The sequence below is a fragment of the Centruroides vittatus genome, unplaced genomic scaffold, assembly GCF_030686945.1.
Source record: "Centruroides vittatus isolate TY-2023 unplaced genomic scaffold, ASM3068694v2 contig_898, whole genome shotgun sequence".
NCBI lineage: Eukaryota > Metazoa > Arthropoda > Arachnida > Scorpiones > Buthidae > Centruroides > Centruroides vittatus.
In genome coordinates, this window is record NW_027122588.1 from 186,118 (window position 1) to 211,879 (window position 25,762).

The window sequence follows — 25,762 nt, forward strand, 5'->3', positions numbered from 1 at the left end:
ATTTATAATTGCAAAATTCAATAAATTTTTACTTACGTTTTACCCTTAACATCTACATAATCTCCAGGCCTGAAATGAGTAGCATATAGTGGAGTTCCTAAATAAAATTAATAAATTGTTTATAGTAAGATTTATCAAGACTGTTTATTGTAACTTGTTTTAAAACTAAAGTTTAAATTTTATGCTTTAGCATAAAAGTAAAATCAATCAATTCTCTTTTTAGTTACAAAAATAAAATTATCTCCTGACTTAGTATACCAGGAAATAGATTTTATTTAGAAATATAAAATGAATTCGATGATGATTGTCTGAACAGCATGTATATTTATTGATATTTATGGGTTACAGTTATAGCATTTGTAATAATTACTGTTTTCATAGTTAATCCGATTAAGTATCTTTGAGTTAAGTTATTAAATTGAATATTGAATATTGAATATTTAAAGTAAACTCTTCCTTTACTAGCAGTAGCTTTTCAGTATCTTTCAGTTCAGTTATTAAATTGTCATTCGTATCTACTTTGATGTCATTGTAGGAATCAACTACCATCTTCTGGTTCAAATACACCATCTCTTTTGGAAATAGATGATGAGTTTGAACCCAAGTTTTCCAAATTACATTTCGGCTGATAAGCTCTCAATCTTATAAACTCAATCACATCTTTCCTATGCTCAATATTTGAAAATATTTATAATTTCGAACTTTGGAATAAAAAGTGCTGTTCAATTCTAGACAATCTGAAGTAGTATAATTTTAGTTAAGCTTGTTACCTGTCACTCTAAACTACATTACCCTATATAATGCAATACTTCAATGTGTTTCCTATGTTCTAACCCAGGATTTATTTTTAAGAGCACTTTTGTTCCTCGGGGCTTATTTTAATCCTGGGTTTAATCAAGGAAATACAGTATTTCCCCTCTAACTTACTATCATATTTGTATGCTGTCTTATCATCATATTTTTGTGTTTCAATTTTGGCTTAGTAAACATGGTTGTGTTTTTAATAAAAAGTTAACAAAGAAAATGCTATTATGATACGCTTCTTGTCTAGTCTTCGTATATATTTGTAAGCACTATGTTGCCTTCTTTATTGCTAGACTTGCTACACCATCACTGGACACAAGACCAGCCTTAGAAAATCACTTTATTTTTTCAAAAACAATGCATTTCGGACCTTAAGTTCCTCATCGGCTTGTTGTAATATAAATACTTATGAAATTGATGCTACCACATTAACAAAAAGTAGAATAGAGTCACGACACTTGGTAAAATACCGATGACAATTCATTGATTATAGATCATAATTCCATGTGTTTGATTAAACGTGCTGATTTGATGCTTAGAATAGTATAATTAAAACAGGCAGAAAACAAACAGTATACGTATGTAATAAAAGACATTGTTAAAATAGTGAGATAAAATAATAAAATTATTCGCTGTACATTAAGGAATTGTCGCCATTTTTTCCCTTTTATTTATACCTTAAAAAGGATAAAAAGGGGGAAAAAATGGTGTCTTGTGTCCAGTGACGGTGTAGTAAGTCTAGCATTAAAGAAGGCCAACATAGTGCTTACAAATATATAAAGAAAATGCAACTTAATACAATATATTATGGCCAAATATAGAAAATAAAATAGCATAAGAGAAAATTATTCATTGAATAAAAACAGATTAACAGAGAATTTAATATTAGAAACAGAAAATAAAGATATTAACAAAAAAGCATAAACAAATATAAATCAATGACAACAACAATGAACTTGGATAAACGAAAGAATGAAAGTATTTATGACTGAAATTAACTTATATATACAAGCATATCCCACTAAATATGGCAGGTTAATCATTAAGATGTTTTTTAATTCTTGTTTATTTTTATCTTGTGCATTCAGAACTGGTCTTGATATAATGTATAGGTTCTTAACCTATACATTACATCAAGACCAGTTCACTGCTGTACAACAAAAACTGCCTTAAAGCAAAGCAATGCCATTTTTCACTTATCAATGTATATAATAGCCTAAAAACACATTACCACCAGCATTTATTGAATTTACAGTACAATAACAATAGGCCTAATGCTAAAAAATAATAATGCTAAAAAAGTAAAATTAATGATTAACAAAAAGACTAGTATGTGCTGTATTTCTTACCCTAAAATATTTTTGTTCTTTGCTTAGAGTGACTGACAAATATAAGCTTAAAAATCACATATTTAGTATACAGAGGCTAAAGATTAGGACAGAATTTCATCATCTGAGTCTTCAATGTATTGTATTATTTTGAAGGTAAAAAGCTTAATAAAGTTGCTTGAGAACTGATGAAGGCTATTCAACAACAGACTGCAATGATGATTGTTGTAATATCTTTTTTGAAATATGATACCAAAGAAGTTTGCTTCCTTTCTTTAAGTACTTCTTTATAGCAGGTGATTTAATTGAACACTATTCTGTTAACTTCAGAACTTTTTTCTAATCTTTAATCAATCTGTTTGAGATCTACCAATATCTTTGCTTTTTTGATTAAGCTAACACATTCATTTAATTCTTTTGATAGCATTTCACCGAAAGAGTCTGCTCTTGAGTTTTCATCAAGAGCAGACTTCATTTCAAGTTATCTTCTTTGCTCTTCAACCATAAACAAATATTCATCTGTCAGAGACTGGTCTTGGGATACAAGTAATTCTCTAACATCTTCAGGCTTCACTTCTAGTTTTAATTTTTCCTAGCCATATCCATAACATTTATATTGATAAAAAGCTGCTGCTGAAAAACTACTTTAAAGAACAAAGCAAAAGCCTAAATGATAAAATAAATATACAGTAGAGCATCAATTATCAAAAAAATTAACCAAAATAAGCTTTGAGAATACTAACTCCAGAAATTATGAAGTTTTCAGGCAGTAATGATTATCAGTGATCTTTTGTAGGCTCATTGCTGAACCATCTTCTTATTAACACTAGTGTTAGATTACAGTACAAATAGAAAAGCATGATTAATGAGTTACAAACTTCTAATGCATCAAATGCTTCACAACAAGGTGCAGTCAAAAAGTTCAGTGACTGGTGACATGGTACTACAATCAGCCATGCGCTGAACCCTACACGAACTGGGATACATAATAGACATCATTATTCAGCTTCCTGCCAAATTTTGTGACATTATCTTATGTAGTTTTTGTTTTTTGCTATTTAGATTAGATGCATGTCCTCATCGATTTGTAAATTTTCATTGTTTTGTAAAAAAATTATTTTAAGGAACAGCATGCGAGTGTGAAATTTTGTTTCAAACTTGGCAAGACTGCAACAGAAAAAGTGATTACAGGAGACAAAACATGAATTTACAGCTATGACCCTGAAACCAAATAAAAATCAACTCAGTAGAAAAATCCTGGCTTACCCAGACCAAAGAAAGCATACCAAGTGAGGTTCAATCTCAAAAATATGCTCATTGTTTTTTCAATAGGGAGGGATTATTCTCCAAGAATTTGTTCAAGGTGTAATTATGAATAAAAATTTTTATATGGATGTTCTGAGGCACTTACATGAATCTCTATTCATCAACTTCTCACCAAAAATAAAATGGCCATGGTATCCCACCCTCCTTATTCACCAGACTTGGCACTGTGTGACTTTTTCTATTTCTACAGTAGAAAAGTGTTGAAAGAACAGCAATTTGAGAATATTAATGGCATTCAGGCAGAATTACAGAGTGCTTAACAAAACCACAAAAAAAAGAGTTCCAGAAGTGTTTTGAAAACTGGGAGAAGTGCTGGAATCTATGTGTAGCTGCAAAACAAACTTATTTTGAAGGCAGCAATTCTCAATAAATTAATGTGTATATCAGACATTTTTTATTGAATCAATCCCAGAACTTTTTGACTGCACCTCACAAGCATAAGCACAGTGAAGAATTTTATGTATTAGTAACAGAATTAACATGGTTAATTTTTCAACTCTCAAGACAATCAAGCAAGCGAGAAATTTAGCAGAGTTAAATAGAAAGAAGTTATGAAAAATAAGTGACTTATTTCAAAAAGTAACTGTAATAAATAAGTTTATATGACCACTGCACCTTATGTAATATTAATTTTACTATTAGATGTCTACATCATTAGTATATTGTAGTTTTATTTATGAGCTCAAAGTTTCATCAGTACATTGTAGATTGCATTGAAAGACTAATTCTTATTTTTAACAAATTAGACAATTTTTTCATTATTTTTTATCATTTGTATGTATTAAATTTCTGTCTTAATCTTTCTTTACTACTGTACTAAAATTAAAAATTAATATTGTTACTTTACTTAAGGTATTTATCTTTTCATTCTTTCTCTATCAAGTGTCATTGGTTATCTGAAATCATCCTTCCTGGTTATTTCAGATAATCAACATACAACTGTAACAGAAAAGCATCGCATTGGCAAAATACCATAAAACAGGGTATACCTGTAATTTAATTTTTTTTTAAATTAAATAAATAATTATTTTAAATTTATTAGATTCATTTTATGACATTTTCTGAAAAAATTATATAATCTTGAAATAATAAAAAGTATGATAAATTGAAGCTTATAAGCTTCAAATTTTAGTTTGTGAGCTATTATTAACTATTCGTTACTAACAGTTTATAAATTAATGTGTTATAAGCTAATTCCTATTATATCAATTCATGAATTATTAGCAGCTGTCATGTTTTGGCAGAAATATACAAATAAATTATTAGAAAATAATAATAAATACAGAAACACTATCATAATTTACTTTGCAGCTTCTACTAAAAAAAGTTAAATAATTATATTATTAATTCAATTCTAATTTTATCTCGTTTAGTCACAAATAAAATGTCAAGTGCATGTAAATGCACTCAAAAATTACTGGCATTTAAAACTTTACAAAAAATCTTGTAAAGTTGACAACATAATTTGTTCATGTAAAGCTGGACAATCAGGAACCTTTTTTGCCAATTCTTAACAGTCGAATCTACTCTCTGTCGATTACACATAGGCATTTCTCCGAATTCTGATTTTCGAATAATCATCTGTCGTCAGGTGAGAGTGGATTAAAACTTATATTGAGCTCCTGTGTGGTTTTGAAATTTCAATTTGGAATTCAATTCAAAAGTTCTGCTTTTCCTATTGCTATTCATCTTTACTCCTGACAATACACAAGAACAATTGAAACAACCCAGATAAAATAATTTTGTTTTTAAACACCAGAGGGTGAGCATCTGGTAAAACATGCGAATACATGGTTTACCAAAACTCATTGCAAAAATGCAAAACATTTTTCACTCATGTATAGGATGACCTAGGCTTTTAAAACAGTGAAAAATAAATAAAAACCTTGTCTTACATGCATGTAAATATGGTAATACAGAGAATTTGATCAAAGTCTACTATATCCAAGATTTTTTATATGAAATGCTTTAGTATGAAGCATAATTGTTTTATGAAAATAATTATAATTCTAAAATGCTAAAAGATTTTTATTTATTAACTATTCATTTATTATTAATTAACATTTATTACAATAAAATTAATTATATTTAAAATAAAATTTTATTACCTGGTTGAAGAGCTGCATTAGGAGTAATGTAAAATTTCGTTAGTTTCCTTTTTGGCATAACACCAGCTTCATTGAAAAGGCCAATGTATTCTGCTGAAAACTATGAAATTAAAACGGATATTTCATTACAATGTATAATATGATATATAATAAATCAATATGAAAATTTTAAAACTCCCTTACTATGTCGTTCTTAAGTTAGATTTTTTAATTTGTTTTGATATGTTTATATTTTACACATATTAATTTATTATAATTAAATATAACTCAAAATCATATAAATTTTATTGTTAACTTTGTAAAATTAGTAAAAGAAAAGAAAATTCTAAACAGCACAACAAGAATGGTAAAACAAATAACCTATGCTTTAAGAATTTAGAATGGCTGAAAAGGCTCAAAAGATTATTGTTGTGCAGTGCAATGATAGATGAGAGAATAGATGCACATTATACTTCATTTATAATACTACAAGTTTAACAGCTGTGTTCAACTATCACATTTCCAATTATTTAAAAAAGTTTACAACAGAAGCCTAATTTAACTCTGTTTTTCTAAATTGAACTTACACTAATATCACTTTAAAAATAAATGGCTATTAATATACATTAAGTTTATGAATCCAAATGATAATTATACACAAAATTTTCCTACACGGTTCTATGAACTACTTTACAATTATCTTTCAAAAAATAAAATAAAATTGAATTAATAATGAATTTGCATTTTAAATTCATTATTAACTCAATAAATAAGAAATATAAATAAATAAAAATCAAATTACTCTTTGGGGATCTACACTTTCTGCTCCAACAATGAGGCATCCTAATCTTCCATTTTCATTATGTAATGGACCAAATCTCATTTTTGCAAATACTTCAGGTGGATGATATTTTATAACATGATTATCAACTACCTATAATAATCAATTAAATACTCTTAATGTTAAATTTTAGTATTGCATTTTATTCTTAAACTATAAATTTCTTGCATATAGAATCAAATATACCATATCAAAACTTAGTAATTTATATGTATTATCATATAATGTAATTATATGTATGATGATATGTATGTAATTATATGTATGTATGTAATTATGCATTTACGTATGTTATAAATTTATGTATGCAAAATTATGTATGTAATTTATTGAGAATTGCTGCTTTCAAAATAAGTTTGTTTTGCAGCTACACATAGATTCCAGTTCAATGAGAGTGACTAAAAAGTAGTAAATTTTGGAAATTTCTGTGGACACCTGGTCTTAAATGTAAAAGTAAAGATGATAAATTACATATAACATATAATTTTTATCATATAACATACAGTAAAACCTTGCTTTGTGGCCCCCCTCACTTATGAGACCACAAAGCTAAAACCCTTGAAATTCTCCTGTAATGCTGCACTAGTCAAACTCCACCTTCATGGCCACAAGTGACCAAATAGATGTGTCCTAAAGTGACATCCCATTTATCCCCAAAACAAGAAAATCCCACATTCCTAAATTCAATGAATTGTTTAAAGCAGTTTAAATGAAACTGAGTTTTTTTGCAATAGTTTTGGAACAGTTTGCTGAGTTCCAGTGGCGTGCCGTCCTTGGAAGCAGTGGAACTGCCACTTCCCTTGTATTTTCTAAAATATAAATACATATTGCGCAATTATTTTCATATTTTAACATACTTTGAATTAATTAAAATTAATATTTTATTATAGTCGCATTAGTATCTTATTACAAATTTCTATACTACATGTGAAAAAAATGATAAGATTGCTATTGTATATTCCAATATCAGTGGCGGAATGGAAGCGCTGTATTGTTGAAACCAGGTCATCTTCCTTGGCAAAAATAACTGAATGGTGTATAGCAGCCAGATTATAGGCATTTGCGCATGCGCTTTACAGAGCACCAACCTCACCCTTTGGTGTGTAGCTGGTGGAAGCTACACACCAAAATATCATATAACGCTTCCAATGATTCTATCCAGGACCGATTCTGGGTTGTTAGCCACCTGTCTGCTAGATATTTGGCCACCTTGCCCGATTATGTGAATCATGAGTAGATTTATAACTTAACCCAACCAATAGGAATTTACTGGTATGTTTTTATGATAGTTCTGTATAGTTGACAGGAGTTTAAAAAAAATCCATTAAAATATTTGATATATTTATTTTGCTCTCCCATCTTATATTACTTACGGATTTCAATGTTAAACCAGTGATATTACAATTTAGTATGTCCCATCTATAAGGAGATGCAGAAAAAAACGTGTACAATTCTTGTACAGTGTTAAAAAATTAACTGTTACTTTGGCAACATCATTTACAACCAAATTTAATGAATGAGATGCACAAGGTACAAAAAAGCACCAGAATTTGTATTCCTTAAATTTATGATTTATGTATCCGTTGTCATAAAAATTTGTCTTTCCACTTCTTTCCCAAGACTACAAATATTCAAGTACAAAGTAACCAGTTTCAATTTATTTCTATTTAAGAAGTAGTTAAATAATCAAGAGATTAGGGAATTAGGGACATAAATAAAACCCTGCTGAAAGAGTTCGAATTTTACTTAAAAGCTTAACTGAACCAATCTCTAGCTGAGTACAGTGGGGACTGATTTCTTCATAATATTAGATGTAATAAAGACAGAAATTTTTCCAGTTCAATGAGAGTGACTAAAAAGTAGTAAATTTTGGAAATTTCTGTGGACACCTGGTCTTAAAACAAATTAGTTAGAAACAAATGACTGACAATCTATTAAGTTTAACATATTTAGATTTTCACAGCTATGGTGAGAAATGTTTAAAATTTACAACAACCCTGTTGTATCCTTTGAGGTATATTAGTGATGCAACAAAAGAGGCATTTGACATTGACCAGTATTGGCACCCTTGCCTGCGTGCATGCACGCACTGCACACCTACAGGACCATCTCTGATTCCATCATTAGCCACTCGTAGGGAGCTATTTGACTAAGTGGATTGTTTTAAGATTTAAAAAGTAAAGATGATTTTATGTTATTTTTATGTACGTTTCTTTACAAAGCTATATTTAATTATAATTTTCTTTAAAAGTACAGTCAAACCTGTTTTTATGCGGTCTTTTTTTGTGCGATTTTTTTTTGTGCGATTTTTTTAATGTGATTTTTTATTTGTGCGGTATAGTTGGCGACTAGTCTTGTGCGATTTGTCATGTCTCACGTTGACTTATTATAGCTAAATAAACTTATTATAGCATAAATGCACTTATTATAGTAATATTATTGCATGAATATGCGAAAAATGAAATAATTTATTTTTTAAGTCAACAAAACACCACCTGGACAAAAATATGTAAAACAGACGATAGACCAGACGATGCAGTCAAGTGCTGACATCTGTTGTCAATAAATTCTATTTCGTACGGTTTTGAGTTATTTTCTATGTGAGACTTTTTTTATGCGGTCCCTATTTACCGCATAAAAAAAAATATTTTTTTAATTGTGTTGCAAAAACTATTTTTTATAGCCTTTCGTGCAATTTTTTTATGCGTTTTTTTTTTTTATGCGGTCCCTATCCACCGCATAAAAACAGGTTTGACTGTATATTCATACAATTGAAGAATATTTTGTACTGTACCAGGTATGTATATCCACTGCATATTTTATTTCACCAAGTAAGTTTTTATAATTTTATTTTTAATTTTAGCCCTTATATCATGGCTAGCAATTCAGAATGTAATTGTGATATTGAGAATTTATTTTAAAAAGTTTGGCTCAAGACCATATAATGAAAAAGAAAACATTATTAAAAGAGAAAGACCAATGCCTAAATTAAATATCAATACTTCAACAAAAAAATTGTTTGACATTTTCACAATTAAATTTATGAAGACATAAAATGGCTTTGTGGATGCAAAAATTGTTTTGTTGGCCTTGCCTACTATTTTCAAATGAAATTAGTGCATGGAATAAAAAGGGCTTGGATGATTTAAATAATTTGAATAAAGTTGGCAAAAAACATAAAAATCATAAATGTCACATCGATTCTTTTGTAAAATTGAAGCAATTTGGAAATCAAAGCAGAATAGAATTTAACATTAGTAAAAAATATAAAATAAATATTGAAAATTACAACAAGATAGCTATGGCTAATAGATATAACATCTATTAATTTAGATTTTATAATATATGTTTTTATCAAAGCAAGAATTGGCATTTAGAGGGCATAGGGAATCTATTAAATCTAATAACAGAGATAATTATATTGAACTTGTTTATTAAGTACATCAGATAATCTATTAAAAATACATTTAGAGAAGTCTATGGTTTTTACCAGCTTATCAAACAAACAAATATGAATGGACCCTAGACAATTACTGACGCGCAATTAATTGATTGCCCTGGAAGTAGGCTTCTTACAGAAACACAGCTTCCCTATCATCAAATGTCATGGCACACCACTGCTGAGTTCCCTCTGACAGATGATCTTTAAATATTCACAGATAAAAAAACACACACTGTATATCAACATTACAGTATTTAATAAATGACCAATACAAGTACTTTTGATAACTTGTCATTATTTTCATCAAATTTACAAAGAATTCCAAATTTAGAACATGGTTTAACAATACTCAAATTCTAAATATTTTAAAAGTTTTAATGGTAAAATTTATTCTCACACATTTACATATTATAAACAAATTTTAAATAATTAAATCAAAAGTGCTTGTGCAGAAATATTCCAAACATTAAAATGTTAATGATACAGGGCTGTCAACTCTAATTTATAAGATTTTTATTTCATCTGTTTGTAGAGTGAAATCCGTAACTTCAGTATCTGTAATATTGATTTATTGATAGTGTCATTACTCTTATCTGCAGATTTAGTATGGCAGTGAAGAAACAAAGGTTAGAGTAAGGTTAAATTAGGTTATATTATGGAAAAGTCATCCTGTGTGTACAATGTGTAATCAGTTATGTGGTTGGTGTTTTCATATACATTGTAATTGTAGAAATAACACATATGGTGAGTGTATAAGTATGCAACAGATTAAATTTTCAGAATTTGTTTACATTTATTAATCTGTTAAGGAATTTAGATTATTTATGATAGAGTGTTTTATTTATTTATTTTTTTTTGTTTCCTTCTTTGCTGTATATTTAATTTAGCTTCAAATAAATTCATTCATTCAAGAGCAGCAATGATTTCCAACTTATTTTTCAGACTTAATTTGGTAAGTTTTTGATTTTCTGTCATCAGAATTTTCCAAATTTTAAATTTGCATTGAATATATCTTAGCTGTTCAAGTTTTACCCTCAAGTTTAATTAAGACATATTTATAAAAATAAAAAACAGAAGAAAAATCTTTACCCGAAAAAATAAATCATAATCCATTTCCATAAGCAAATTTGGTCACATGACTCTTATAATCATCTGGACAATAATTTTTTAAATATAAAGTGAGCAAATGCAAACATCTACACCATATTAATGATAATTAGCATACCAAAATTTGCACAAAATCAAAATATTTTTGTGATATAAGGAAAATCTGATTATTATATGAAAAGACATTAAGTGGTTAAATTTATATGGTTTGTACATAAAATGACAATAGAGTTTTTGAACAATCATGATGTTAAGCAAGTATTGCTATTAAGTGAAGTGATACTGTGTTCAACTGTGTTTGTTAATAAGACTACTTCATTTCATACATTATAGCAATCACAAATGCTTTTGAATGTTATTGGTTATTTACCTTACAACTTCTATTGTAGGGTACATAAAACAATTTTCTTTTAAGAATCATACCAGTAGGGTAAATATAGTTGAGTACTGTGAAAAATTCAATATGCTCTCTCTTTTCAGTAAAATGAATCTAACTGATATAATTATTTGTTAATTATAATTTGGCTTAAAGAAAGAATGGTAAAACTAGTTGTGTATTTACCTAACCAGGTAAATGCACAACTAGTTTTACCATTTTTTCAGGAGTCAAGATTACTGATTTTGTCTCAAACCACTATTTGGTATAAGATTTAATTTTTTAGATATTTCTAAAGTAACTATTATATTTTTGTGCATATGACCCATAGAAAATTGCTAGAATGAGACTAAAATCTTTCACATACAGTAACATGCTCACTCTATACCTAGCATAATTATGAATTTTCTCCTATGAAGCAATGGCTGCGTCATAAGAACAAATTCATAATTGCAATTTAAAAATTAAGACATAATGGACATCCTTTTTATATTGTCTTTTAAATACAAGTAACCTGAGTTATATACATGAAAATACAATAATTACTAATAAAAATGACCATTCAAATTATCAAAGTTATTTTAAAATAATGAAAAAAATTACATAAAATTGTATCAAATTTTGTTTGAAAATTAATTTCAGATTTTAGATTTAGCCTGGCAAACACATAACAAATGGTATTTAAATAGACACCCACAACTTCCATAAATAATTGGGCTATATTTTGGAAATAATAATTATGAATTACAAATACATTTGGCACTAGAGGGAAATATAGCCCGATTATTTACGGCAATTATGGATGTCTATTTGCTAAGCATCGGGTTTCGGTAGATGCTTATATTTGTACAAATGGTATTTATTTCAAATACATTTGATGATAATTAAGTTTAGCAGTTATAAAAAATTTTCAACTAAAATTTATATTTTGGATATAAGAATTTTAATGATTTCTGAAAATCATTTAATATAAAGTTAAAAAATTCATGAAAATGATTTGTTTAATTCTTTATGTAATCGTTTTCTTCATTAAAATTTTATTTTATCATAATATTTTTATGTATATATTTAATATAAAAATTTATAAAATATTAATATACTGTATTTAATTCACACCTTATCCTATAAAGTGTATAATCATTTTGTATAAAATATCAAATAATTATTTTTAATTATCTGACCTGGAGAAGTGTTGTTGTAAGCTTTCTGCCACTTTTTGTCCACATGGGATATACACCAATTTTTCTAGCAATCACTCCTGTTCTTTTTGAACTAAAAGATTGAAAATCATATGTCAGAAAATGTTCATTACATATATACATAAAATAATTAAACAAGCATATTTTTGAAATACTTACTTTATAGATTTAATAATTCAAATAATGCATACAACAAATTTCAGTTTTCTTTGAAATATGTTTTTATTAATTGCTTATTTATATTTAATTATATTAATAATAATTAATATACATGTTAATTATGAATTTAATATTAACAAATATTATATAATTAGAGACTTGGTTAAAATGAATAAAATATATAATTTTTTAATCTTTGCTTCTACATTTATTTTGAAAACAAAAACATCTAAGTTGGTATAAAAAGTATTTCTAATTACAGTAATTGCATTAAATAAATTATTCAGAATAATTTGCTTACAGACACTGTATGAAATTACAAATAACTTTTAGCCGATTACTAGGAAAATGAAATTTCTGATCAATATCATTATATCTTTTAATCCTTCAAGGTAGTCTTAAGCCTGGACTCCACATTACCGGAATCCGCGACGTAATCGTAAAATGGAAAGCCAAACTGACGAAACTTTCAGTTTTGGAACGTTCAGTTGGACAGAAACAAGACTGAAAGCAGAGTTAAAAATTATTTAACTTTTCCGTTTTCGTTCTGCGCTTCTGTCGTGCTGCAACCAATAAAAACGCAAGGATTTGTGACGCGTAGTCACGTGTAGTTTGTTGTCGTAATGGCGGAAAGTGTAGCGAAAAGGACGAAGAAACAAATAGATTTGGAATTATTCATCGAAGAATTTAGAAAATACAGATGTCTGCACGACAAAAAATGTAAATAATTCAAAGATTATTAACAATTTCGTTGTTGATAAATGCAGAGAAAGCATAACGAAATCCGTAGCGTCATCCATGTTCGACTCTACGACAATTACAGAACTGATCAACAGATGGCGCATTTCCACGTAAAGTTCATTTCGATGCTAGTAGCGTCAAGGTAAAACGAAAACAGAACTGAAATGAAAACGCTGTATGTTTCAGTTCCGTTTCTGAGTTTCTGTTTTCAGGTAATGTGGAGTCCAGGCTTTACAGTTAAATTTGCACTTAGGTAGCCCCTAAGGGGCAAAGGTCAGTTTTTAACATGTATCAGTCTACTACCTATTCTACATGCACCTTGGTGCTCACTATTGCTCGTACCTCAGCGTACAAGCCCCCACAGCCGAGCCCCACACCCCCCCTAAAACTATATAACACTAAATACTTCACGAACAGTCAAATGGGCTACTTGAAGCCAGCATAGTCATGTAGACTAAATAATTAAACACCATAGTCTTGGAAGTATCGCCATTGAAGCTACCTAGATGCACTTCTATCACCTTACATATTAAATATCTGTGTGACAACCCAAACAGTTTTGAATTTTTGATTAAGTTCACTGTAGAGACACGTTTTGGAAAGTAAAATGGTAAAAGAGTTAATTTAAATAATTGTACTAAAGCACAGGACAAATTCTTAGTACTATCTAATAATCTTACTTAACTATTTCATCCAATGCATAACAACATTTAAAATAGCATTAATATAACTAAAAATAGTGTAATAAATCTACTTAATTTTTTTTTATAATTGTTCCTACGTTTTATAGCCAGAATCTATATTTCAGATATTTGTGTACAACTTACATAATATAAATTGCAGGATGTCATTATATAATAAACGGCAATACCGAGATTTTATCAAAAATTGCGTAAACTCAACATAGATTCTTACTTAGGTTCAAACTTTCCTTTTTCCCAAGGAGGATTTTTCAACGGACTCTCGTTGGATTTGGAGTATTTGTCTTTAGCAAATTCACGAAGGAATTCTTTATTATCATCCGTTAAATATTGGTCGATATGTTTCGTCTTTCTCTTTACCCACCATGAAAAAGGATAGGTAGTTCGACGTTTTCTTCTTTCTCTGATTTGAATATAGCCGGCTATTGGACTACAAAATAACAATAGTAATTTTTACCATCAATAAATGTTCCTTATAAAGAATTTCATTCGATATAACACAACAATTACCTTATGGAGGAATTTATATTTTGATCAATGACAAGTTTAGGTAATAAAGTGAACACATTACTTATCATGCGGAGCGCCATATTGTTTTTAACTTTAATGTTGCCAGATTATTCCTTATTTTCTCATTTCTTGATTTTTCTAGTCAAGCCTTATCTTTCCTCTAAAAATGCTATTAAGTAAAAAATAAATATTAACGTAAATTATTTGTAAATTCATTTATTATTTCCAATTTATTTTTCTTTTTATTTTTTTTATTTTTGCTTATATAATGATGGAAGATTAGTTCAGAAATAAATTAATGAAGTAATTTTTTAAAATTTTATGAGAACGACAGCACATACAAAACTGTTTACGAAAATATTTTTAAAATTTATTTTTATTAAAAATAAATAATTTTTGTAATAAATTATTCTTATTTTCGGAAAAACTAAATTATAAAGTCGATGTTCTGGATCTTGAATGTGTATCGCTCCGCCGCCGCAGATAAGTAACAAAATATTTTTGTTACAGACAAGTTTTACAATACTTATCTACGGCGCATTTTCGAAATATACTTCACAAATTCAAATATTACATCATATGACGTCGCTTGACATATTTTAATTTTTTATAATCCCAAATTTCCTGAAAAAAAGTCGAAAATTTCAAATAAATTATAAAAATTTTAGAAAATTTACAAAAAATTCTAAAAAGAGATCATGTATTATCTTCACATCTTGACCTTTCTATGCAACTGAGGTGTATAGAAAAGACAAGTTTGAAGCCATTCTTAATGTTTCTTTTCAAAATTTTTTGTAAATTTTCTAAGTTTGTATTTATTGTCCTGGCCATTTTATCAAATACCTCATAATTTTGTAATAATTTTTTTCTTTTTTTTTGACGGAGTGTAGGCTGATCTCTGCATAAAGGATAATTGAAACTATCAGGCAAGAAACGACACGGCACGGATCGGCAAAGACACGACAAATTATAATTTATTGAATTTAAATTGTCGTGTTCACATATAACCTTAATTAGCAAGGAAAAGACACGTCACGACAACGATACGACTGACCGACAATCGGAGAAGGAATGTTTGTGGTGTCTGTGCATATCTTTTACGTGCAGGTACAGTTTAGAGTGAACGATTTTGCGATTCAGTGTCGTGTTCGGATTGTAAAGATACTGTATACATTATATTTTGTATATTTGAAAAATTAATAAAATTTCTACCTGAATATCCAGAATATTACGACATCTCTTTTCCAATGTACAGCGATAACAGTCGGAAAGAAAATTTTTAGTTTAGAACAAGAGTAAACCTAAAACAGACAAGTTTTAATTACATTTTTTATTTGAAATTAAGTTTTATTGCATTAAATTTTGTAATATGTTGTATAAAAAACTATTAAACCTCAAACGTATTGTCTTGCCATTCCACACGACCATATTCAGACGAAAAAAATCTTTTGTAAATTTCTCGTATCTCAAATGCATTTCCCGATGCTCTACTTCCTTGTCTTTATATGTTTAGTAAATTGTTATTGATAGAATCAGTTTCTGTTAAATTGTCTCTTTTATTAGTAGGATCTTCAATAAAGTTATGTAAGATGAAAGTTGTAAAAATAATTTTATCTGCATTTTTTAAATGTAGCCTTTATCTTCTGTACCACCGAAACATCAATCTGAATTTTTAGGCAAGTATATCAAATCCATCTTCACTAACATTTCTCACTTACGAAAGTCTACAGTTAAGATTCTTTTTTAGGACGACTTCATTAATTTGTAATTATGCATATGGTCTTAAGAAATGCGTTTTAATAGGAAACTTTAATCCCCAACAATTACATAAGACGCTGTTTCATTTGTAATAAATAAGTCATCTTTTGCTATGTACTGTACATTTATGATTTTCTAAGTTTTCCCAATTCAGAACGAGCAAAAATCCCTCCGCCACTAATTTTTATTTTTTTATTTTTTTAATAAGATCCCATATCTAGTATGATAAATTTATGCTGGGCATCGAACAACGCTAACAGCACAGTAGAAAATGTTTTCTTATAATTCAAAAATTGTCATCCGCTGTTTGGCTTCTATAACCACATTTTTTCCATCAATAGCCCCTAAACAGTTTATGGAGACGCATAAATTCCGAAACTCAGAAGCAATCGTTTTCCATTATACTTCGGTTGGAATGGCATCACTTCAGACTGCAGCTTTATAATGATTGCAACACACATCATCTACCAACAACATATAACTACTAGACCTCAAATCGGGAAAAAAGTTAACATAGAAACTAGCGTCGCCGTCTGAAGCCAAAGAAAGTAGGCGCTATCTTAGACTGTCTTGGCGGTCTAAAAAGTACATATGTCGTGGACAGATTGTTGTGTGCTGACTTATGCTAACTATTTCTGACGTAATTGCTATTTATTTAGTCTCGAGTGCGCGAAAATTGTCACAAAAGCACAGTGGCGTAGCTAGGGTGGGGCAAGTAGGGCACGTGCCCCGGGCGCCTTTCAAAGGAGGGCCCGCAAAATCGCCAATTATTAAATTTAAAAATCAAAATAAATCAATTCATATCAAACAATCTCGTCCGCGACTCACGCGCTTCGCGAATGAGCGAGAGGGAATGAGTGATGCGCACAAACGGTGCACTTGCTCGTTCGAATTCGACACTTCTCGCGCAGTTGTTTATTTTGTTTACATGTGATTTGTGATTCTGATTTAAATACTCCCGAGCGAGCGAGCGTTATTGAAGCTACTTGATTTGTTATCTAATTGTCAGTGTCGGGATAGAATCGTCTGGACGTACGATTCCCGCCTTTTCTTGTTTCTTTTTATTTTATTTCAAATTAGTCGACGCTGCAGAAGTCGGTTGGAAAATGACCAGTAGTTTTGAATCTATGATCGCTGATTGGCGGCAGATTATCGGACCATAGCCGGACCTACGACGGAGCTAGCAGTGTCGTTCCTATGGTATCTGCCGCCTGGGTGCGAGAATAATTTTGCCGCCCCTTCCCCCAAAGTTGTTAAAAAAGAAAAATGTTTTACTATTGTTATTAAGTTGGTATTATTATTTAAGTTATAAATTTGTTACACAATATACCGTATTTTACGGACTATAAGACGCTACAAACTATAAGACGCACTTTAATTTTTAAGCATTTTTTTTTTTTTTTAAAATACCTATAAGATGCTACGGACTATAAGACGCACCTGAATTTTGGAGGCAATTTTTCGAAGAAAAAAATGCGTCTTATAGTCCGTAAAATACGGTAAATTTAATTTAAGAAAATATTATTTAAATTTTATTTAACCGCGCAAAAGCAAAATATAATCAAATTAATGTATGTACTCACCTTTAATTTTTACTGTCTCTCTAACCACGATATCAAACAAAAACTTTTTAAGCTGTTGCGATTTACACGATTACACGTTTAAAATTAAAATAAAAGAAATTATCCCGGTGCGTGCATTTCTATGCTTTAACCACAGACGAGTATTTTCCTGTAAAATCTTCCTCGCGACCGACGTGAAAAATAGCTTAAGACGAGTTAAAACAAGAAACTGTTATACTTGCCACTTGTTGTGGCCTGAATAAGTTGTGTATATAAAATTTGAATTTGAAATATAATTAATAATATTTAGAATAGTACATATATTCAAATAATATTAGAATAGTAGTATTTTAATGATAATATTTAGAATAATATTTATGTATTATATTAATTTAATGATAAATTAATTTTTCCCTTTTTTTTAAGGCGGCTCGCGCCGCCCCCCAGGCTTGCCGCCCGGGTGCCCCGCACCCTCTGCGCCCCCGGGTCGGAACGGCCCTGGGAGCTAGGTAGCGCTGATTGGTTAATCAAATTTAACTTCCATCTATATAAAAGGTTAGAGTTTTGGCGGAAAAAGGGGAGTTGGCCAAACGGACTGTTTTATTTAGTGTATCTGTTTTTTATATTAAGATAATTTACGAAGGGGAGCAACTTTGATGCGTGCCCTATGCGCCATTTTCGATTGCTACGTCCCTGCAAAAGCATAACAGAAATGCCACGTGCATTAGTTGCTGTGTAGTTAATTGTACGGAGACATATAAAAAAGGATCCGGTATCACGTTTCTCCGGTAAGTTAGATATAGACCTAGTTGCTCTGATACTATATCGTTGATTGGCGACCAAAATCTCTACTTTTTCTGAAGAAATTTTTCTGGAGAAACATTAAATGTCTTTCAGAAATTCGTTATTACCCTGTGTTGATTATTATTTTTTTTTTCTGTATTGAACTAGGTTTGACTCGAAACCTACGAGAGTTTTACAGATCAAATCATCGGAAACGTGTTTCGTTATCCACTAATGCTATAATTCAAATGTGAGCAAATATTGGAGTTACGAGGATTTGATCGCCGACCGATTGTGTAGTATCCTTTTTTGTACGTAAAACTATCACACAATGAATATTTTGTTTACAGGTTTCCTAAAAACAAGCAATACTTTGGTCGGTGGTTGACAAAAATACGCCGTGACAAATGGAAACCGAGCAATAGTAGTATTCTTTGCAGTCCGCACTTTGAACCTGACTGTTTCTACACATAGAATGGGTACACCTACTTTCATGAAACATCAGTTCCTACAAAGTTTGATTTTCCTTAGCAGCTACAGAGACAGTCAGTAGTGCCACGAAGACCACTAAAGCGAACATTTTTGGCTAACATAGATGATGATACTTATGATTAATGGAGTGTGCTGCGCAGCGCCGGATCCAATAGGTGCGAGGCCCGATTGAATTTTTTTTTTTGCGGGGCCCCTCAAACTTTAAATAACAAAATTAATTAACTGTTAATTTACATATTGAAATATGTTGTTTTATTTTTAATAATAATATACCTAGATATTTATTTTTGTAACATGTACTATTTTTAAATATATAAATTTTGACGTGATGCGGGGCCCCTTCAAGCGCGGGGCCCGATTGGCACCAATCGCTCCAATCGCCTGAAATCCGGCCCTGGTGCTGCGGCAAGATTAAACTCAAATGCCTGACCCACCGCATCAGATAATCAGGCTCATCGTGGTGTTTCTGTAACACAAATATACAACAAACTTGTTCATTTTAAAAGTCAATAAATTACATTTATTAGTGGGTTACTGTATTTGTAAATATTCATATGGAGCCATCCATAAATTACGTCCACATTTTTCTTGACATTAATACTTCCCCTCCCCTCATGTTCCAGTTTATCCAAGTTTCCGTAACTCCTCCCTTCTTCGGACGTCCAACAAAACAACCATCCTTAAATCTTTATCACTTTACGAATGGTAGATACCATAAGTAGAAATAAAACATGCAAGATATTTTGAAATAAATATAATAAAGTGCATAATCTGTATAAATTTTAATGAAATATACAGTCGTCCATTAAAACTCAACCCTTCCTCCCTTGTTCGATTTTTGTGCGATTTGTCTTAACTTCTCTCCCTTCCTTTTAGTGTGGACGTCATTTATGGATGGACAGCCCCCTATGAAGGTGATATATGTTATTCAGTGCAGGCACTCCTCGATTTACAACAAAACTTCAGGAACCAATCGTGTTTGTAAGTCGAGGAGCGCATGTATATATTTCTTGTATTTTTTATTTCATAGAAGACGCACATTCAATTCTCTTCAAAGATGGCGGCCCGGTTCAGAGTCCAGTAGTTATATGTCATTGCCATCTACAATATAATCTACAGTAGAATGTCCAAGTCTGTAACTAGTAGTATTGTCCTGTATGAGTCTTCTGTTGCTAAAAACCTAGAAAAAAAGTATCAATATTATTATATCAATATATAATGGTGTTTTAATTTTATTTATTTTCTATTTAGGCCAAACTACAAAAAGAAGTTGGAAGATTCCGAAAAACTCTTAAAAAGAATAGACACACGAAAAGTAGTCAAGCTAGCTGCTCCAAAATTCGAAAATGGAAATATGAAGAGCAAATGTCTTTTTCTTTTTGTTCTATATTTTCAAGAAAGAGGAACTCTTCATAATATTCAGAAGAGTTGGTTGAAAATGTTGGAAATTCCATAAAATCCCAAGATATACAAGATACTGAGGTGATTGTAATAAACAATCAGGAAACTTTACCCTACTTTAACTAAATACTTCTACAGAAAAACAAAAAATTGGCTCGAAACAAGTACAAAGCAAACACAAACAATACAGACTGTGTCATGAGTTTCAATGGACTATATTATAAAAAAATAAGGAAAAAATTATTTTAACTCAAAGGAGTTAAATGAAATAGATGCATTTTTTACTAACATGGCAGAGACTGTTAAAACATTCTCTAATATTAAGCAAAATTTGGCCAAATCAAAAATTTTTGAAATAGTTTCAAAAATTGAATTAGAAGAAATTTTATCCAGAAATCAACCTTCAAATATAAACTCGAACCAGAGTCTGCAACAATCGACATGCAGAAATTGCAATCTGCCGCCTTACAAATACAAACCCAAACTCAAAAATTCAACAATTTACAAACTTAAATTCTAATATGTTTACTCATCAGTTCCGATGTTCTGAAAAAAATGTCACAAACAATGAAACTGCTAACTTTTCTCTAGGTGTTATGGCGTCTCTAAATAATATATTATTTTTATTTAAATCAACTGTAATTTTATCAAGTAAATAATAGTATTTAGACATTCTAAAATACTGATAGAATTTTGTTTCATCAACTTTAACATCAAATGTTTGATGTCCCTTTAAATAGATTCCATCTTCAATATATATACCATTCAGTGTTTATTTTCATTACATCAACGTTACGCTCTTCAAAATAGAACATTCAGATACAAAAAAGAGAGAACTTTATGAAGAAAACTTTTCATCATAAACAGAATAGTTATCGAAAAATAATTTCAAACAGTTTTCGAAGTGCAGTAAAACCTCTCTTAATGGACACTCCCGGGATCAAAAAGCCGTTCCCTTTACGGCTTTTATTTGCAACGAGGGATCAAGAATTACAGTTAGAAGTTAACCAATTACCCAGTGACGCACGCAGACTATACAAAAGGCACCACCATACATTATGCAAGAAGCTTCAAACTATAATTCAACATGGGATCAGCGCTCTCATAAGATGGAGTTGGTTGCAATCGGGCCAAGTTTTTGTTAACATGCAACGAAGTTGCATGGAACAATGGATAAATATCGTTCATTAGATTCTTTAATATTTGCAGAATAAGCTGAAGTAATGGATTTTCTGTTGTTTGTTGATAATGGAATTTGGGTCTTCTTGGGGATTAGGAAAAAAGACGAAAAGGGGGCACGTATGGTAAGTGACCGAATGTATGAACGCCCTTGCAATAACCATTCACTGTACTTTTAGTGTATGAACGCTTATTGGTTTTGACTCCCAACTCTTGCTCTTTAGTTGTGAATAGAGGTATTAGAGAAGTTCCGTTAAAAAAAAGCTTCACTGTGTATGGTCAATGTCTTATTTTAAAAACAGTTCAAACTATGTTTTTTAAGGCTTTCTTTACGAATTATTAAATTTATTGCATATTCGTTTTCTGTCTAAAGAGATATGTATGATACGATTTAATAGTAATATTTATTTAAAATATTACAAAATATCTTGAGAAACAATTACCAGAATACAATACTTGTGATTTATTGATAGGGAATTAGAAAGAAATTAAGAACGCTTTAAATGCTCCTGAAATAATTCGATATTTTACAAGTTTAATTGAAATCACATATTTTTTCATATGAACTAATTAATTTTATTTTATAAAAAACTTAATAAATATTAAAGAAACGGAAAATAATTTAATTTAATTATTACTGTTGCTGCTTTTACTAAATCGACTATTATTAATAGCGCGATATTTTCTGTATTTTAAGTAAATTAACGTATAAAACTCAATTTTTCCATCAAGTTTAATATTTAAACATATATATTTATAACTTAATAAATAGTAAATATTTAATACATTTACTCATTTTAATTTGGTATATATATTAATTATTATATATATAATAATTAAAATAAATACCATAATATTAAATTTAACTTGTAAACAGGAAAATAAGATTTAAATATTTATCTACATTATCAAATTATTTGGTAAATAGAATGTAAAAATAATGCTAAAAACATATCTAAAAGCGATAGCAGCAGTCCACTTCCTCTAAAGGTAAGAGGTACGAAGGTCTCTACCTATCAAACAATGGAATCTTCCCGACATCTAATATTAGTAAAACATATAAAATGAATTAATAATTCGTTTAAAACATTTACTCGTTTTAATTTTAAAATACATTCAAATTTCATTCTAAAATAAGAAAGAACAATCGATACCTGTATAAAGACGTGATCGATGTTTAGTAGTAAGTGTATACACTTCAAATTTAAAATGTTTACTCGTTTCAAATTCCTAAATTCACACTATACACGTAGATTGTTATTTAAAACCCAATCGAGTAGTAAATATATTATAAACACTGTAGAATATTTAAAAATCGGTTTAATGTATCGGAAAACGGAATCACTTCCGGTTTAATGTCCGAACAAAACATTCACCTCGACAAGGATGTTTTCGGTTTAGTTTGTGTGAGTGACCGTGCTGCTAGACACGTTTCGTTTATTTCAATGCCGATTATAAGGCTGTCAGCTCAGAATAGGACGATTGAAGGACACCAACACACATTCAAGGTTGTTCGTTGGTGCTTCCAAGGTCGAAACGCCGACCGAGGTCAATGGAAGGTGAACAGCCGACGTTTACCAAACCAACTAATAACGATGTGTCCTTTACTGGATGACGAAAACGTGAAATGTTGCACGCTCCTGTCCGCTTTATTTGCGAAGCGTGTACGTGTGACAGGTGTGAATGGCGTATTATTTTGTTTATCGTCGTTACAACTCTCCAACCTCTACCTCTTGGCAGAATGAGATATTTCCGCTTCGATTTTCTAAGTTGCTAAGGTAACAATGTAAACAATAAACTACACGTGCTGTTTTTTATTTACATTCTTCCTATTTCGAAATTATTTATTCATTTTTTAAAGATAAATAAGCCTGTAACTTGAAAAATTTTATATTATAAAGGTATCGACAATTGTTTATTCGATTGGAAATGTTCCGTTCGTTTAATGGAATATATTAATATTTTTATGGTGAGAAAAATATGAAATTTGGGAATGTCAAAGCTGCTTAATTGTATAGAAAACGAGAAATGTTAATTAAATCGATTTAAATTAAGATATTTTCATTTTAATTAGTTATCATTCGATATTATCGAAATGAATTAAAATCTGTTTTTTTAGATTTAGATTAGATTTTAATATATTTTCATTTCAGCCTATCGATTTCCTTAATATTAATATTATCGAATGCTGATCTTCATTTAATATTTAGAAAGTAAACGAGGTGGTGTGTGATTTTCCTCGTGGAACAGTAGACCTAGATTCGCGGCAGCATTTCCTGAATGGGAATGGAAAGTGAAGTTGATGACATCGTAACCGTAACAACTTTCACTCGGACTGACCGACCTTGCGACGACAACCCCATAACGCACGAGGTGAGTGACCTAAAGTATCAGGTCGTTCACCGTTGCAACGGTGTCAACAACCGTCGATGTCTTTAACCTCAGCGGTAGGGCCGCGAGATATCTTTCCTATCCCCGGTGTGGCCAATGACACCGGGATTGTTCCATTCTTTAGCGTGGGTGATAAATGGAAGCCTTCCTTTCTTCACTTATTTCCCCTCCGATCTTCCTCTTGGGTGTGCCGATTGGTTGCTTGTGACGTAACAGGAGAATCCATTCTCCGTTCGATCTGGGGAGATTTTTATCCTCTAGCTTCCCTTAAATAGAATCGTCCTAATTTACTAATATCTTGTTTTCATTACTATTATATACAATTGTTCAGCCTGTATCACTTTCATCATCATCATCGCTTCTGTTAATTAATTGCAGCATACTGAATTGTAAGCATAATAATACAAGTATAAAATTGTTAAAATATTACTTTAACAATTATATTTGCACTACAAATTAGAAAAAAATACTTCACTATTATTTTTTTTTATAATAAAATGTAATGTGGGATAACTTTTTGTTTTAAAAGCGCGCTTCAGAGGTACTCGATCGAGAACAATATTGTTAAATGTGTAAGAATACAGGCCTAGTGTATTGTACTGTACAGTACTGTACGTCAGTATATCCGTTTTGATATTTTTTTCAATTAAATTTGATGATAATTTGTTATCTAAATTTTTATCGAAATTTTTTAGCTAGAATATATAAAAATTTCAGCGCACTCGAAAAAATTATGCAGGCAATGAAACAGAAAATTTTAAAAATAATGTTATATTTGTATGAAAATTCCGGAAATATATCTTAAAATAGTTCTTTTTTAAAAATTTAAATAGCGTAAAATTCTTATTTTTTAAATTTAATCAAAATTAACTCGAATCTGGACGGATCAAAAATCCCAGGAATTTTTCAGGGGTTCGTCCCTCACCATCCTACCACGTCATTGTGGGACTGGCCAAACTCACGATGGTCTTGTAATGGCCCACTTGGTGCCCACGGGGCGGAAAAAGTTTAGTAAATAAGTAAATAAATAAAAGTTTAAATGTAACCAAATTCACATGCAGGAAAACATTTCCGTAAAAAAAAAATTAGTACCAAAACTCCCCACTGTGGCACTTTTTGCGCTGTAAGCAATGTAAAATCAATTTCATTTGTGAGGACACGTGAAAAGAATATATTGCAAATTTGGCAGTCTTGAAAGACGATATCACGCTGCATGTGAGAAGCATAACAGAGGATCAGTCGTTGAACACTGTTCACTGGTGGTTTTGTCTTCGAAATGGGGACTGCATTGAGCAGCACCTGCTGCATCTCCAAGGTCTTTACAGCATGAGTGTCTTGTACAAATAAAATGTTTGTTGCAAGCAGTACCAAGTGGTATAGTGGCAACTTTTGGTACTAATTCTTTTTTATGGTAATGTCCAAAAATGGTTATTTTAGGACCATACAAATGCAAATTAGGTTAATTGGGACTACTAAGCATCTCTGTAGATACTGTTGAATAGGAGTACTCTACTCAGGTCACCTGGTATGTAAAGTTAAATGCGAACATAATTTAAAAATTAATCATTTTTTATT

General features: G+C 30.3%; 1 protein-coding gene across 2 annotated transcripts in view; it reads right to left on the reverse strand.

Annotated features, from left to right (window-relative positions):
• mRpL3 (mitochondrial ribosomal protein L3) overlaps nt 1–14,738 on the reverse strand; it is a 110,897-nt gene extending 96,159 nt beyond the window's left edge. For both annotated transcript variants that reach the window (XM_067280848.1, XM_067280847.1), the window contains exons 1-6: nt 14,622–14,738; nt 14,326–14,541; nt 12,493–12,583; nt 6,348–6,479; nt 5,567–5,666; nt 37–97 (exon numbers count right to left, since the gene is read on the reverse strand). In XM_067280848.1, coding sequence (XP_067136949.1) covers nt 37–97; nt 5,567–5,666; nt 6,348–6,479; nt 12,493–12,583; nt 14,326–14,541; nt 14,622–14,701 — 680 coding nt within the window. In that variant the 5' untranslated portion in view covers nt 14,702–14,738. The remainder of the gene's footprint in view (nt 1–36; nt 98–5,566; nt 5,667–6,347; nt 6,480–12,492; nt 12,584–14,325; nt 14,542–14,621) is intronic.
• Between the last annotated feature and the right edge of the window lie 11,024 nt (nt 14,739–25,762).